General features: G+C 35.8%; 1 protein-coding gene across 4 annotated transcripts in view; it reads left to right on the top strand.

Moving 5' to 3' along the window:
• Positions 1 to 17,831, top strand: part of AKAP11 (A-kinase anchoring protein 11) — a 44,824-nt gene extending 26,993 nt beyond the window's left edge. For 2 of the 4 annotated variants that reach the window (XM_082278511.1, XM_082278514.1), the window contains 5 exons: positions 1,668 to 1,823; positions 5,605 to 5,688; positions 6,394 to 6,440; positions 8,882 to 9,042; positions 13,535 to 17,831. In XM_082278511.1, coding sequence (XP_082134637.1) covers positions 1,668 to 1,823; positions 5,605 to 5,688; positions 6,394 to 6,440; positions 8,882 to 9,042; positions 13,535 to 13,681 — 595 coding nt within the window. In that variant the 3' untranslated portion in view covers positions 13,682 to 17,831. The remainder of the gene's footprint in view (positions 1 to 1,667; positions 1,824 to 5,604; positions 5,689 to 6,393; positions 6,441 to 8,881; positions 9,043 to 13,534) is intronic. The other 2 variants (XM_082278513.1, XM_082278512.1) reach the window with 2 other exon arrangements.
• The last annotated feature ends 210 nt before the right edge of the window (positions 17,832 to 18,041 follow it).

The raw sequence follows: 18,041 nt of genomic DNA, 5'->3' as shown, positions 1-18,041 counted from the left end.
AAATTTGTAGCAAACTATTGTTCTCTAAAACAGAGTGTGCTTTAATCAGAGTGAAATCTCTTCAGGTTCAAGAGCAATCCTTACCATTTTGTTTTTTTAATTTTGAAGTAATACTTATATTCCTTAATTTTTTTTTGGTTGGTTGTTTTGGGTGTTTTTTTTTTTTTTTTTTTTTGAGGGGAATTCCTCACACTGGCTTCTTTCTCTGATGTTTAGAGGGGCACCATGATGAACAATAATATTGATCTTTATATGTTGAGTGGCTAAAGGCCACAGTGGGATTGAACTAAATTTTTCAAGGTTTGGTATGAAACACATACATACTAACAGCATAAAAGTGCTATTGGGTAATATATTGTTGGTCTTTGCACAGCAGGGTTGAGTCCTTACTCAATGTGTGACAAAAAAAAGAAAGTAGTCATGTGGTGATGTTTTTCTATACCTATGGTATCAAAGATGACACTTTGTTTAAAAATTCTAGTTAGAATATGCCAGTGACAAAGTGCAGGGTTCAAAGAGATACTGTTTGTTATTAAGTTTGTGGCAAGAAGATGATATTAGAATTTTGCTGTGACGGAATTTATAAATGTTTCTTATATTGTCATCTAGTGTGTGATATGTAATGCGCGTGTTTCTTGAGAAACTGCCTTATGTAAAGTAGAGAACTGGTGCTGGTATAACTAAATAAAAATGAGGAAAATGACCTTTTTTATTACCCTGATGGGTTCCAGTTCAGCTACATATTTGTACAAATTCATGCTCACTGGAGCAAAGTGTTAGGAATGATGTAGTTAAGGTTGTCTTTTTAAATAGTGAATGTTACTGTGGCTGCTTGCTATGTGTGAGTAGGATGATAGTTTTTCTTGAACTTCCTACCGCTTCATGTATATATAGATAATCACAGTGTGCACATGAAAGTTAGTTCATAACTGCATGTTCCCATCTTGTAGGTTGTTTTTGGTTTTGCTTTTTTTTTTTAATAAGGAGTTCACACTTCTTTAAATGAATTTTTTTGAGTATCTTCTAAAGATTCACTATTATGGGGTATGGTTGCTCGATTGGTTTTTGGATAAAAAATCAAACTTACTTCCTGAGGGGAAAAATTCTGTACAAGTCATGTGTTGCTACACTTTCTTGAAGGAGAAAACCAGATCTTTTTATGCAGAAAGCTTTTTTTACAAAATGGAATCCTAATATTTTAGACACCAGTTTATACTTAAGCACTTTGCCTGCAGTAGCAGACCACTTAGCTGCTTGCACTGAAGGCAGGCCGGGGAAAATAGCCAAACTGTCCTATGGTGAGCAAGTTCAGAAATGGTAAGTCTTCTGCTTGAAAAGTGTACCTCAATACACAGTCTGCAAGGCTACGATGCCTTCTGTGCTGTATAGCAAAAAATATTCCAAATGAGAAAATTCTTTGTACCACTCCCTTCGACTTCTGGTGAAAGAATTCCAAATAGCAATCCCTGACCTAAGCCTGTTGTTGTTGCAGTTTCATTTGGTTGCACTATCTCTTGTGTTAAGAATAGGGCACAGATTAAGGGATTCCCCACCTTTTCTTTTTCAATGGAATTTATTGTCATTGGAATGGTGTTAAATTGCTGTGAATGAGCTAACACTGATCAGCATGAAATGCAGTGATGTTTTTGTCTTAAATTTTTGTTTAGCTCTGTTGGAAGAGAAGGATTTCACTCTGTTGAATCAGTTGTTAGCCAGCAGATGAGTCTTAGTATTGGTGATGATAGCACTGGGAGTTGGTCCAATCTAAGTTTTGAAGATGAACATCCTGATGAGAGCAGCAGTTTTCTTCACCTAAGTGACAGGTAATTATAAAGATGTTAGTATAGTTAAACAGTTACTTTGGCATCAAATAACTTACCATCAAGTGTATTTCTCCTAGGGTTTGGGGGAGAAGAGATTATTTTTTTCTTCAACACACAATGACTTTTTTTGTTAAAAATGGCTCTGATATTATGATTTTGTTATCTTACAGAATGCTGTTGGCCATGAATGTTCCTACTCTGTAAAATATGTGGAGTGTGCATTGTCATTGATGCCAGGGAGTCACATCAAGTAAAATTGTGCATATAAACTTTAAGTATTAGCAAAAGGTGTAAGCATTTTAAAAACAACCACCTGGTGTAAAATACAGCTTGAGAGTACAGTTTATAAGTTGTGCTCTAAAATATTAAAACTTAATCCTTGAGAAAGTGTTTTATATAGATTATTTTTGAAAAGAAGTAATAGTAGCTTGATTTGCATGATGAGCTTTTACAGCTATTTTTATCTTTTTGGAGACTGGAATTTATAAGCTGCTCTCACTGACATTGGTGGAGTATTTATATACTGCTAACCATGGTCTTGCAGGTGTGTAATATTGGAACTTAACCTGGTCAGGGTAGTAGTGTTTTCTGCAGAGCTTCTCACTGCACTGTCTCTGGCCGATTGATAACTAATGAAGATTAGAATGGAAATTCTAAAATCTGCAATGTCTCTGCCTGTTTCCAGGGAGAATTATATTCAGAGCTGTGGCCCGAGCTTCTATATAAGGAATGTATGAGGAACGAGTAAACTTAGTTTTTTATGATTGATATAACAAAGTTCAGCATTTCTGTTGAAGAATAGCAGAAATGGGAGAGAGATTTTTTCTTTACTTTGTACTTCCAGCATTGCTGAGATTAAAGAAAGTATGGGAGACATGCTTGCTTAAGTAATGTATAAATAGGTTATTTGGTTCCAATGTGAAACTACTCAAATAAATGTCTGCAATATTTGTCATGTTTTGCTGAACTAAATAATCTAATCTAACCACTACTATAATTTATCACTCATACAGCTTAATAATTTTGTAAAAGAATACATTAACTTAGAGTTATTTTAGTAAAACATTATCTCTTGAACAAGTGAAAATGATGATGAAAATCCAAGTATAAGGAAGAATATTCTCTATATTGGCAGTCACAAATACACAATAAAATATAGGTTAGTTGATAATGGGAAAAAGTATAAAAAAATTTCTGGACCAGTAGTGCCTATGTTGTGTTTATTTGTTATTTGTTTATCATTCCCAAAACATGTAAATGAAAGAAGGTAATTTATATAACGTGGAAGAAAATCTGTGGCTCATTAGAGGAGGAGTGACCGGAATTAACATGTTACTCATAGAAGGGAGGCCATAATTTGGATAGCAGGGTATTGGTGGAGGAAACAGGCATGTGCTCATTGATCAGGTGGTTTTAAAGAACTGATTGTGGTAAAATTGGTAACACCACCTGTGTTCATTTGTGTTGCTGAGGTTTATCAGGTGGAAGGAAGGATCTCAGGATTTGCTCTGAGTAAAAAATGATACCCAGGGGGAGATCTGTAACAAGAAGATATTCGGTAATAACGCGCTGTTTTGGTTTAATCCCAGTTGACAGCTAAGCCCCACCCAGCCAGTCAGTCACTCCTCCCAAGGTGTGATGGGGGAGAGAATTGGTTGAGATAAAGACAGTTTAACAGGTAAAGCAAAAGCCATGCACAAGCAAAGCAAAACAAGAAATTAATTCACTGCTTCCTGTGGGCAGCTCCATCAAGATGAAAGTTATTTAGAGAACTTGGTAGTTAATTATGTAGGAAAGTGCTTGTGTCTTCTGCTTTTCATGCCTAAATCTAGCGACTTAAATTTAGAATTAAAAAGGTCTTAAGCCTTCTCTCCTGTGTAGGTGTAAGCATAGGTGTGGACATAGGCTTTTCATCCACCATCCAGTTTGGGTTATAAGTCAGAGCAGAAGCCTCTTGCTTTTCTTGTTATTCTTCTGCTGGCTCATTGAAGAGCTGCATGAACCATTACAGAGGCATTATAATGCCTTTGTATGCTCATTGCTTGTTTTGTGGTTACAGGAGTTTATTTTAAAGACTGTTAATTACAAAAAGGTCTCATCCCTTTCTCATACCTCATTGTAATCATATGGTTCAATATATATGATTATTTCAGACCAAGACTGATCTCTGTAAAGTGTATTAAGTCTCTTACCTAATCAGAACAGTAGTGTGCAGAGGTTACTCTGTTAGATTGCAAATTCTTTATCTTTTAGTCTGAGAACCAGGGCAGCTTTTACTTCTATTTGTGTTCTGCATCTGTAACTTTCAGTGAAAGTGGCTGTGTGAGTGCAAAGTATTGATATCAGTAGGCTATATTAAATTTTTTTATACCTGTAATTTAACCATTTTAAGCCAAATTCAATACTTCATATTGAGTGTGAAAGTCTCACACAGTAGCTTGAGAAATGTTGTTTAGACCAGGTTTTCATTTTCTGCGAGTTGGTTTCTTCAAAGCTTCTGCTCTTTGATTTTCTTTTTTCTTGTTTGTGTAACAAGAGAACTCTGAATTTTCTTTGGACATGTAGTCTAAATAAGCAACAATGTACTGAGTGAAGCACTTGCATCTTCTTAGACTTTTTTTCATGTTGTTTGGGTGTGTTTATATTGCTGGATTGCTAACCTGCTGTTACTTCGCTGTTTTGAAATTAGGATCCAAGCAGGCATTCTGGAGAGCAAGGGACACTGATAGTTGATAATGTTACTGGCAAACACTTGGAAGAGATTAGTGTCTGCCTCTTGAAATATTTTCTTCCACCATTTTGCTATTTGCCTTGTGTGGTATGAGCGGAAAAGAGCTTTAACAGTCACATAAAACTTAGGTGAAGAAAACATTTTCTTGCAGCAGTTGTTCTCTGCAGTTATTCCATGGCTTCTCGTGCCATCTCTAGCAGACAGTGTACTTTCTTGGAGAATGCTGGATATTTGGAAGTCCTGTTCTTGGAAGGCTTCCAGACATGCTCTGGGGGAGGTATGAAGTTGAAGAACAGAGATTTGATCACATGAGTTGCTCAATCTTGTACATATTGACAGGCTTAACAAACTGTTATTTATAATGACTAAAATTAACGAGTGTAGGATCATGCTCAGTTTTTCCAGTTCTTTGCATTGGGTTGAATGTAGTCATAGAATAAATGCAGTATTTTTGTAATGGGGAGTGAAATAATCTTTTCAGTATTGCTTTCAACCTCCTTTTTTTTAAAAAGATCAACTTGCAGAACAATATTCAAAATTTAAAAAAAATATATATTTACTGTAGGAATTCCTTCTCATCAGGCTGTTGGAGATTGTTACTGGATTTTTTGGCATGAGATGAAAGGATTTGGTATGTGAAGTTGTCTTCACAATACATAATTTTATTAACTCTTAGCTGTTCCTTAAGTAAATAATACAGATGTAATCCATATTCCTATGAGTAATCCTTTTGAAATTGTTGAGCTTTTGTAAATAATGAGCAATGTGCTTAGACCTGAGGACAGAATTCCTGCTAGCATTGATCTGGAAAATTAATGAGTACAAATTAATAGTTTAACCTGTGTGCTGAAACCTGCTAGTTTTGTATTATTGTGCACATTGCTGCTCTGGATAGCACTGGGAGTCATGTTTGTTCCAGCAAACCTATCTAGAAAGTTTCAGTGCTCTTGCATTAAATGTCTTGACAAAAAAGTTGTAAGGAAAATGAAGGTTCTAGTTTGAGCTATTGTTCTTTTCTAGTTCAGCTGTCTTTTCTTCTTCTCCTGGCAGTAATGGTAACAGCAGTAGCTGGAGCAGTCTTGGTTTAGAAGGGGATATGTATGAGGAGAATTTATCCTTTCCAACATCAGACAGGTTGGTTGAGTTGAGAAATATAAACCAGATGGGTTCCTCATAATTAATGCATGAAATCATCATTTTTGAAAATAAAAATACAGTGCATTTTTTATGCTGATACATTATTCACACTCTTCTCACTTAATCACAATATGATTTTTTCATTAATTAATCCACGCTGAATGATTAAATTTTGCTGTGCTAGAACTGATGAATGTGTTTTGCTTGCAAAAAGGTCCCTTTTTTGCATGTTTTTGCCTGCAGTTTTACAAGTCTTTAGATTTACTTTTTTCATGCAAACTAGAGCTTGCTTCCTACAGGATTTCTTGGTTTTTTCCCTTAGCTTGTGTAAACTTTCAAAATTGCTTAATAATTAGTTTTTATAGACCACTTATGGCTTACCTATAGCTGTTCATATCTGGGACATAAGATGGCTCAACCTTTTCACATATGAAGCAAAACTATTAAAATCAATAAGTAACACCTTTAACACCTTTCTCTTGTTTCTCTCTTCTCCCTTCTTTTCCTAAGAGCAAATCTTGTGAAGTTGATGATAAGTCTGTTTACAACATGAAATGGTGTGAGAAGCAAAGCTGCTTTTCATGATCACTCCTTAATTCTTTTATGATCTTCCTGTTGTTTATCCTTCATTACAGTCTTAGGATTTACTACCTTTAGTACATATATTGGATTCATATTTTTGTTTTCTTAATTAAAATACAGTGATGGAACAGAAGATAAAGATGAAGATTCCAAGGATCCTGTAGAAGGTAATGTCAGTTCCAGCATATACTTCTGTTCTTGTCCTCTGCACACTCCATTAGTTATTTTGTTAATTCTTTGCCTTTGTAGTCTGCAAAACAAGATGACAACTCTATTATCCCTATTCATCATAATGAGTGTTAGTCAAGTGTCAGAATGGATACTTAGATTAATGCCCTACATAATCCTCTTAATGCACTGAAATTTACAGCCTTTGGGAAGTGCTAGTTACTGATGCTCATATGCATTAATATAATATAAGGTATTATATATATAAGAATATAAGGTAGGGAACTTTGACCAGCTTGTTGAAAGTGGGAATTTATATGCACAGCTTAACTTTTTTTAACAATATTTGATAAGGAGCCATGGCAATGCATCCGCGAGGCTGCATTCAACATGCTGAAGAAGTTACTCAAACTGGACACATTGATCTTGGGAGAGAGTAATGAAAAACAATAAAAATCTTGGATTCGATGCATTTGCTATTCTCTTTCTTCTTAGTGAAGTGTGACATGTGGTCTGTCCAGAACCTTGGTACGACTTTGTGGTTTGTAGAAGTTTTCTGTGCTTTGGTTCCAGTCTGATTGATGTGCCAGAGGTTGTTAACTGAAAACAGCCTGAATACACAGTGTGTGAAGATGGTTTTAAGATGAGCTAACGTTAGAACAAGTTGTAACAGAGCTCTTCTTTGTGTTGGGTATATTTTGAAGATAAGTAAGCGTTTCCAGAAACCTCTGCTACTTCCTTACAGAGGTTATTCAGCCTTGTTGCACATCTTCAAGTAGTTTTGATGTAAGCAGAAAAATGTGTGGGTTTAGGGTTTTTTGGTTTGTTTGGGTTTTTTTCCTCTCCTTTTAAACTCCTGGAAAATGTATGTAAATGACCAACATCTCTTAATTTTATTAAATCAGATGTGACTGTAAGAATATAAGAAAACAAAACTAAATTATTGAGTATTTTTTCCTCAGAATAATTACAATTAAAATATTTTCTGCTCTGTAGGTTTCATCTACTTTATCAGTATGTTATTGCTTTCTTTTGGTCTCAACTTAAAAAAGTTCTGGCATCTAAAATATTCAAATTGCTCAATTAGAATAGTGATTGGATTTTTTCTTTACATGGTTTAGATGTCGCCTGCTGTCTGTAGTGCAACAGGCTGCTTTATACTGTATTAAGGATTTTCTAGTGAAATTTTTCCTGTATAAGTTCCTCACCTTCTCACTATTGTTTTGAAAAGGCTCTTTCTGTTTGTCATTGTAGGACTGTTGCTAGGTAGAAAACCTTTGTACCTGGTCTTGCACATTTGGAAGTTCTGTTCATGTCATACCTGAAAGTGTCTGGCTTTTTCTAAGCTGACTGTGCCTTGTTCACCAAAGAATTTGAATCAAAGCCTTATTGTCAAATGTACATCTATTTTATAAGACTAAAAATATGTACCAAAATTTCCCAGCAATGTTACCACAATACTTTCCACCCACTGTCATGATTTTTTAAAAATTGTTCTTTCCCCTATTAGTAAGTTAAATTTTGGGGCTCCTAGACAAATACTCAGTTATCCATTAAAAGCACAGTTTTGTTGGACAGTTTTACTAGTTAATTTTCTCTTTCTTTTACTTCCTGGGGGAATCTGTTTCAACTTGCTTGACTTTGCCAGTTAGGAATGAATACCTTACGTACCTCGGTTTTCGTAATCTTAGTTGGAGGAGTAGTGAGATTGAGGTAAACTCAACATGGATATATGTTTTTGTTGCAAATACATTCCATGTTTCTAGAGTCAAGTTCAGTAGTCTGGAAGTAGTGACTTCAACTTGGAGAGCACTGTGTATGTTCCTAGTTGTTTCTGGGAGTGTGACAAAGGATCACCGTGGTAGCTGGATACAGAAACTCAGCTTGGGAACAGAAGGTGACAATACTGTAGTTCCTAAGTGTTATTAACACAGCTGCTCTTCCAATACTAATTTTTGGAACTTCTCTTAAAAGTAGTGTTGAAAAACTGGATATGCCTTGGTAAAACCAGCAATATATTTTGGAGAAGTTCAAGAGGCAGGAAAGAATTCAGAAATATACACGTTTTAAAATCACTAGGTGAAGGCATAGCAAAAAATAGCAGCTGGAAACAGAAGTAACTGATGGACCATGTGAGAGCCATTGCTGTTCAGTTTATGAAAGTCTGTGCTAAATTCCTTGTCATTTGGAATATACAATGTAGTTTAGGTATCTTTTAATACTCAGCTATGTTTGCACACTGTTGTAAATGGGATAAACGGTCCTTCCTAATAGGAAAGTGCTGAAACACTTGAGACCAGTGTAATTTTTTCCTTTCATATTATCTGTGTATACTAAATTGAGTTTTTCTAAGATAACATAGTCTATGAACAGGGAGCTACAGAGATTATTTTGGAACAGTTTGAAGCTATAGATTTGACGATTTTATATTTAATGTTAGGTTTGGAGCAAATCCGAAAGACTTTATCAATAATGAATATTGATCTGGAACCAAATCTAGTGGACCCCCAGCTCAGAGCAGCACTCCAGTGGTTGGCAGCTTCTGAAACAGAGGTGTCTGATCTTCACTTTCGTGACACTGCTGCAAGGGAATTTGTCTTTGTAAGTACTTGGGTTTGATGGATGGTGGGAAAGGGGAAGGATTTCTTTGACTTCCATTTGCTGTGATGTACCAGCTGCTATTACTTTATTTGCTGTTCACTGCTGAGGAAAATCATCATCTAAATCCTGAGAGGTCAAAGTGGAACAGCCTGTTTAATACTATACATAAACCAGTATTCATCAAAGCTGTTTGTTTCATTTCTTTTACTCCAAAAAGGACGCAATTACAACATTTTTTTTTTGGTGAAAATTATATTTTTTCAAGCATTTTTTACTTAGTATTTAATTCTCTATAAATTGAATCTTTCTGAGAACTTGGTCATGCAATTTTTTTCTAACTTAACATGTTCTGTCTAGGGTTTTTTTTTTTTTTTCACCTTTTCTTGTTAGAAAGAAGTTTAGTTTATAAGTAAATATTATGTCTTTATTCCGTCAGCAAGTGAAACCAAAGCTATTAAAAAGCAGTCTCAATAAGATCATTTTATTCTTAGGTGCCTTTATTTTGGTTTTATAGATCAAACTTACAAAGCACTGGGCTTTAGCAATTTGTATCTCTTTGGAAAGGCTCAGTATTTTGGTGTGCATGCTATCCTGAGTATTTCCATCAGAAACATGTAAGAGAAACTTTTTATTCCTATAAAATCATAAAAACTATTTCATGGCTGCACACCAAACTACACATGATAATCTGGAACTTCTTACATTAAACCTGTATTTTTTTAATCAACCAAGAAATTACTTTATCATTACCTGGTTATTGAAAGGCTACCTTAATAGATATATAGGCATTGTGTCTAATGATGAGGCTCATAGGAATGATAATTATCAAATATTTATATTTTGTGACCTGGTAATGTGAAAAAGCATTAATGTGATGCCATTATTATGATTTTAACAATTAAGATCTTGGCAAAAACGACTTAACGTACTTACCAGTATATTTAGGAAGAAAAAGCTTGCTCTCAGTTCTGAAATTTAATATTGACTCTTCAGCTTGGGGCTTTCCAAAGCTTGCATCATAATTTCGGGAGAAAAGGGGAGTTACTGGGAGGTAAAGGTCAGTATGACAAAGCAGACTCCCAGAGTTGGATGGATGTGTGCACCTATGGTGCTTAGTTACTGGAGACTTGTGGTAAGAATCTGAAAGGTACCTGGAGGCCAGTCCAGATTGTACCTGCTGTGAATTTTCCTGAGAGAGGCTCCTCCCTTCCTACCGCTCAAAGAGAATGATAACTTTGGGGTGTTTTTCTGCCTTTGTAACTGTGGAATGTGTATTTGATTTCGAGAGTAGGAAGTTTTGCATTCTTATTTGAAAGCTCCCAGAAAGTTTGGAAATGTGTTTTGGGCATATAGAAATATCTGTCCTCTTCTCTTTTTCTGGAGCTTGGTATGTTTGATTTAGAATTATTTCAGGAATATGTTTTGTTGTACATTAGTTCTGACAGAGTGGACTTTGTGCTTTTGTAAGCTGGAAGGCAGTTTGAGAATACTTCTGTGCTATTTGAAATTGTTGGTTTTAATCCTTATATTCATATGTTTTTTCTTGGTTACAGATTATAAGTGCCTTAACACAAAGAAGAAAATAAATCACTTTTTCTGTTCTCTCATGCTTGGCTGAGCATTCTCTGAAGGTTTTTTCATGTGAATGAGTTGGGGTTAGGTAATTAGGTAATTCAGTAATTCTGACCTCATGAGTTTTTTTGCTTTCTTTTAAAGATCTGTTCATCTGTTTCGTGCTTATTGCAAATATTCAGGTAGGATAGTGGTAGGACCCACAAGTGTTGATAATAATTTATTTTTTGTGTATGTGAGACAGTGGTATCTTCCATTGCAATATCATATGTAAGAGAAAACAATGGCAGGTGCCTCTTTTTTTAATTTTTGCTTTAGTGTCTCGTTCTTTCAGCCAACTCTGAGTTAAGAGACTGCAAAATTGTGATGCTGAGGTTTGAGCCAATGCTGCAGGACACACAGGAAAGATGTTATTAGCTGGCTGTGTATCTGAGCATGACTCCAGCTACCTTAATAAGAGGACATACCGCAAAGAGCACTCTGGAAAATAGCAGTGCCCTCCTTAAAAATGATAATATTTTTCTACTTGACGCTTCAGTCATAAATTGATAGTGAGTTGACACCTGAAGGTAAGACCTTTAGGCAGGCAGTAGTCAGGCAGTCCTGAAAATGCTACAGTAGTTAATTGTTTCACTTAGTTTTATAGATTATTTTTAGTTCTGCAGATGCAGTTATGTTAAAATAAATTGAAATTTTGTTTCCCTCCCCGGAGGCAGAGAATGATTACCTGCTTTTTATTCCGTTGCACTTCCAATTGGAATGATCTCTGACCCAGACCGAATTAAATTGGAACTGGCGGTGCCCGGGTCTGTCTCTTGTAGAGCTGCGCGAGCCCCTCCAGAGGGCGCTGCAGCCCAGCAGGAAACATGGGCGGTGTCCTGGTCCCTCGGCAGCCGCGGCTTTGGGGCATCTCTTGGGTACCCTCGGGAGTTAGCTCAGCTTCCTGGGGAACCGGCCCGGGCTCAGGGCACATCGCAAACAGATGGTTCCTATATGAGCAGGTGGTGAGTTCTGGAAGGGAGGAAAGGCTTGTGTTAGCTGATCGCAGCCGGGTAATGAGCCACCCATGGGATGTGGCTGCATAAAAGGCAAAAGTACTGCTACAGGGCAGGGTATTTATTACTTGCTGCAGCTGGGTATGAACTCTTACTTAAGGGTACATGTTATCCTCAGCAAGGCAGAAAGAAGTTAAATACCTGTGTTTGAAACAAAATACATTTGTTAGGAGGGATAACAAGAAACCAGTAAATTAGAATAGATCATTCTTGACTTCTTTGAGATGCCTGACCATGTGGATATGCAAGTGCCTGGATTAAAAGATCTTATGTATTCGGTTTTTAATCAGACCTTACCTAGCTGTTTTAAGATTCCTATTTTGAATAAACGCTAGTTTTTCACTTGTCTGGCAGTAAGAAAGGGATTGGTCATCTAAAGAAATAGTGAGATTAAACCTAAAATTAAAATTTAGGTGCCAGCTCTGTAGTTTTACTGTGGTGGAAAACTTCTTTGGACAGTTTTATACTGTATTTGCTGAAGTAGGTATTTGGACATTAGCCACACTTTCCTCTGGCAGAGGAAAGAAAAATGACCATTCTTTTATAAACCAACAAACATCCTTTACAAAATTGCATGTTGTAGACTATAAAACTCCTACTTCCTGTGCTCTGCTTTAAAATTCACAGAAATAGCTACAGATTTTGGTCCCCTCTTATATAGAAAAGATGGTTGGTTTTTTTTTTCCACTGAGAAAAGTTTCCAGTGTTCAGAATAAATTGTACTCAGGATTAGAGAGGATTTTTTTTGCTTGTTCAAATTAATGGTTTTCTCAAGAAGTTAATTGTTTGATACATGTTTTTTTGCCCATGTTCTTTCTGTCGGTTCTATCACCCGCCATGCTGCAGTTGGAACATCATCTAGGTAAAGAAGCAGGGAAAGATTGTCTTCCTTTTTATTTTTTATAGAACTTTGTATTGCAATCTGACAGATCTCATAGTAGAAACTATATGAATTTTTAATTTTGTAGCTGTGAAAAATATTTCCCTGAACACTGTGCATGACTTTTTTAATATATGGAATGTCTTGGTAGGGACTATAAAGGAATAAAAATCTACAGCTCCAAAGAATAAGGAGGGTGTCTAAACTGTGTTTACTAAATGCAGCATTGACAGGTGTCCAGAAAACTACAGAGAATAAGGTTTGTTTGTGTGGGTGTTTTATATACTTATTTATTTATTTATTTATTTAAACTCAAAGTTGTTAGGTTTTTTACTCCTGGGCAAGCTGTCAAATTCATTCTTCCCTTAGGGTAGGCTTTCTTACACATATAGCTGAGCTTGACACATCAGCAGTGGAAGATTTTTTTATTTGGATCCTGGTGGAAAAGAAATGTTTTCAGCTACACTGATCTCTGCTCCTGAGTGGTAGTTTAACTTAATCATCACCTTTTCCTCTTCCCCAAGATGTTATAATTTCCCAACTCTGAAGACACTGTTTTCATTGAGGGTAGTGTCTGTGCCACCCCAACCACACTATATGTTGTGAAAGGAAAATCCACATCCTTTTATTAAGACAGAGTTTTGTCTTTTTATACATGCATTATTGGCATGGGAGGGGTGGCAAATGTCTTAATCTTGTGTTCAGAATTTCCTGTTTTCTGCAATCTTGATGAACCACAGCCCTCATACCTGTGGCACCACATAATTTGAAAATGGTGCTCCCTCCAGAAGAAAGTTTTGTAAAGACTGCCCTAAAGAAAAGTGCTTGATTCTTGAGGAAGTTTTTGTTTTTATAGATGTGGGAATAATGATTAACTCATTACAACTGATCTCTTATGACCTAATGTTTTGAGAATAACTTCTGTACTTAATCAGGATGTCCCAATCAAAATATTTTGTTTTGTGTTCTCCTGTCTCCCCCTTAGCTTTCCAGAAGACTGAGAGAAAGAGATTGGAAAGTTGGAGATCTCTTGCAAGCAGTGCTGAAATATTGTGAAATGATAGAGAAAGCATCTGATGGAGATCAAGCTCTAAGTAAATCTTTGGTCAATTGGCTTCTGGAAAATGTCTGAAAAATCCAAAGATGCAACACTCTTCACTTCATTCCTCTTCTGAAAGGAGACAGAAAGAACACAGATGTGTAAAGTAAAATTCAACTAGTGAATGTCTAAGTAATAGTCAGCATTAAAAGACTTTGAGGTGAAAGTCAAAATAGCTGTGCTGTGCTTTGTGATACTGTGCACATGGTATGTTTATTCAGTCCATAATCGGTGTTGTCCACCCACGCATAACTTGTATTTACTGCTGTGTTCATACCACTGAGATATTTATGAGCAGCCCTTGTCTATGATAGTAGTCCGCAGGAGACAGTCTCAGACATGATATTCAGGATTCCCATTGTGCCAGGATAGCTTTTTCTCCCACTCCTATGTGTGCTACGTTCACAGCAGGACTAAGAGCACTGATTTCAGCAAGAATCTGCTCTGGAGTACCTTGCTGCAGATAATGGAAAAAATTATCCATCTTGGCCAGGTATTATGTGCCCAAGAACAGCATTGCCAGGAAGAAAATTGTGACCTACCCGCTTAATACAGTCTTCATAACCACCTTTATCAGTTTTAACTTTATGTGAAGATGGGAGAGTCTGCTCTGAAATTGCTGAGGTGCAAATGCATGTTCCCCTTTGTTGACTCCTGTAGACCTGGTAACTTCTGGTAGAAGGGCAGAGTGGGAAGTTGAGCATAATTTCGTATGTAATTCTTCAGTAAGGTTTCCCGAAGCTTGCCAATCAAATTTAAATGGCTACGTTTTTTACTGAGGCTTTTTGTATGCAGATACTTCTATGACACTAGTTCCATGTCAAAGAATTTGTACATCAGTCTCTCACACAGATGCATTAAAAGTGGAAGAGAGAAGTTTGGCCATCTTTTTGACTAGTTTTAATTCTTTATTTCAAAGCAGCCACACATGAATTTTCTTTTCAGTAATATAGACGACTTTGTTCCTCAGCAAGCATGTGTTTAGCAAAGAAAGCTAATAAAAATGTAAAGGGGAAATTTCTTGCAAATTGATTTTTCATTTTTGTTAACTACCTTCACTGAATTTTTTTTAAAGGCACTTTTAATTGAATATTTTTAACAGTCTTGTCAGGTTTCTCACCAATGCTGCTGATTTGCCTTTCTGTCTGAAGGGAAATCTGGACCTTTACTGACCCTGTGGTTTCAAAGTGGTTTTTGGGATTTGTTATTTATATATCCTTTGAGAGAAAAAGGCACGTGCTGGTCATTACCAGGTTGACACCTAAAACTTGGCAAATAATCATAGAGCATTACTGATTTTGGATGAACAAAAAAATCTTAATAGCTTTTTCAGAGAAAAATATACTGTTGATATGGTGTACAAGTTTGTGATCCCAAACAAGGAGATATATGGTCTCCAAATCTATTCCTGAGTTTTAATAGCATATGTGCAGTTCTGATTTCCCCTATCCCAGGAATTACTATGAAGTGTCACAGTGGTAAACTCAAGAGCGCTGTTCTTGCAGTGTCTTTGTGTTTCGGGAAAGCATTCCACTGGCCTTTTTGCAGAGACCTTGTTGGTTTTAGTCCTCTTTTGTCATCTGGATTTCTGCCTTGGATCTCACAAAGTTCACCTCTCTCACAGAGCCAAAGATTTTTCATGTTTTTGTATGTGCACGTACATGTGTTCACACATGTGAATACACACAGAGATATGTATGTTTATCTATCTGTGTATGAGATCTCAGTGATGTGAACTCCTAGTGCAGACTTCTACCACTAAATTAAAATTCTGTTATGCTCCGTTTATTTCCTCACTTCATGTATCATTTCACTGATTGAAAAATCTATGTATGTGACAAAAAGACCAAAAGCCATTTCAAGGTTTTTTGTATTGTTATAGGTAATATAGTCCAGGCATCAGGAATGATTTTTCTCCAGAGCCCAAAGCATGTCAGGGGAAGTTATCTTAATACTTGTATTTGGAAGATGGGCCTAGTAGCAAATATTTTTAAAGAATTGTATTAAAGCTGTCTGGATTTTTTTTTTTTCCTCTCCCAGTCCCCATATTCCTTCTTCTTTTTTTTTTTTTTTTTTTTAAGGTTGATTTTCAACATTGTTTTAGACAAACATTTGAAACAGTTCTCTGGGTGTAGCACCTTCCCCTTAACACAGCAATAATATACTTGGACAAATTTACCTATAAAATTGAAATGTCAAGGAAATAAAATGGTAAAAGCAGAGCCTCATGACTAAATTTTGCTCACCAAGAGGGATGTCACGGCATGAGGATAGAGTATAGTAAAGTGTTTCTGTTGAGAAAGATATTGAAGGTATTGTAAATGTACAAAACTACATTTAAAAAAACCTACAACATAACTAGCAAAAACCACCGCAGGAACAGCCATTTTTTAACTGATTTATTCAGAATGTTGGATTTTATAAAGTTGGTGAAGTGCTTTTTCTTTTCATTTACTTTTGTGGAGAATGGTGCAATCTTCTGCCTTTCACAAAGCTTACAATTATTCAGAAATTTAGGTAAATATGAGTTGCACTGAAAATTATTTTTATAAACGGAATCTTGTTTTCAGACTGGATCAAATATGTTGTGTAGCTATTGATTGGTGTTATATTAAGGAAGAGATTGTTTTATTAGCCTTTGAGGAAAGTAGCATAGTTTCAAAATTTTTGTGAGAAAAGTGTTATAAAATACTTCATTTTTACTGAAAACAAGCAACAAAATCAAACCAGTTTTCTACACAAATTGTTTTAAATTTGTTCTGAATGACTTGACTTTTCTCTTTCTGTATGGAATTAGGAAAGCATTAAACTAGCCTGGCAAAATTGTTACAATTTAATAGTTGGAATAATCTTTGAAAACCTTACTCTGACTATATCTAACTGGTACTGTCTGCCATATTAGTGAAAAAGCTGTTCTTTGCTAATGCAAGTCTTAAATTACACTTTTACTGAGTTTGTTTAAAACTCCTGACCACAAATACAGAAATGTAAGTGAAAACTGTAAAAACACGAAGGGCCACATTCTGGTCCCTTTAAAGCAGACAACTCTGCTTTATAAACAAACATAATAAGGTGGAGTTTGTTTCACCTTACATTTTTTCTGGATGGGAAACCCTGAAAAGAATTTAATTTTTATGTTGAGAAAAATATATCCTAGGATGTTATTGTTTCAGAAATCATCCAAACACTTCATAAATACATTTGGTGTTCTAAAAAATTGAAGTGTTGTGATGTTTTGTAAGATTCTGTAGAAAAAGCATTTTTGAGAAATAGACCCTCTATAAAGCAAGAGTTAGAACTGGCCATATTTAAAACCAGTTTAAACATTCAGAATGGGTGCATAAATAATATAAAGTATGCATAAAGCCTTAAAATAAAAACCAAACAAAACTCAAACCCATACTCTAAAATCAAGGGCGATTTTCTGTCTCAAAACAAGGATTTGAAAAGGTGGCTCAGGCGATAGACATGAATGCAATTTCTGCAGTATATTTGTTCTTGAGTTTTCAAAGATTGCATAAGCTTTTTAGAAAAAAGCCAACCAAAACCCCAAAACCCAGCAACCCACATTCCGAGACAAATTAGGTCTCTCGAAAATGGTGTCATATTTTAAATGTTACATTTTCTAATGTAACTTTGTCTGGGACCTTTTCTATGAAGAGCAACGTATTGATGGAGATGGGAGCACAGTGAGTAGTAAACACCAGCGCAAACCCCTGTAGTTCTAGACAGTTGATTTGCAAAGAGAAATACAAGATTCAGGAATGATTTTTATTGTAAGAATTCTGGCTTTTCATCAAGAGCCACCACTGTCAAGCGTTTACTGTACTTGAGCTCTGAAGAGGCAGGTACAGAGCCCAGCCACTGTAGTCACTTTATTTTGTACCATCTTTGTACATTCCTGTTGTATAGCTGGTGTTGTAGTTCTAGAGGGCCTTTGTTCTAATGTCTGAATAGTATTTAATACTAAAATTTATTATAATTTGCTGGAACTGCTGCTTATTTGTGCAGTGTTACAGTAATTCACAGCCCAGTTAGTGATGCAATTGTATACCAAAAGCAGTTTGAATAACTAAATGTTTATGTAACTGTACTCAGTGAATATGAAGGTATTGTACTGTATCATGGTGACAAGTTTTGCCATTTTAGTAATTTAACTATATTCAGTTTTCAGATTACGAACTCCAGGTTGCACTAAATTTGTCCTTGTTTTAGCAGTGGCTTAAAATAAAACACATTTCACTGGCTTCGAGAGTGCTGTTATTTCTTGTAAATTCATGGAATATTTTTCTTTTCAGCAAACACAGCTAAGACTGGTTCTTGTCAGTGGCTGTGTGAAGGCACTTGAGGAAGGGTATAGTAAACAGTGCATCAGTAGATGGCATACTTCCTA

This window comes from Coloeus monedula, assembly GCF_965178545.1.
Source record: "Coloeus monedula genome assembly, chromosome: 3".
Classification (NCBI taxonomy): domain Eukaryota; kingdom Metazoa; phylum Chordata; class Aves; order Passeriformes; family Corvidae; genus Coloeus; species Coloeus monedula.
The sequence above is the reverse complement of the archived record's forward strand: the minus strand, read 5'-3'. Positions and strand labels throughout refer to the sequence as shown.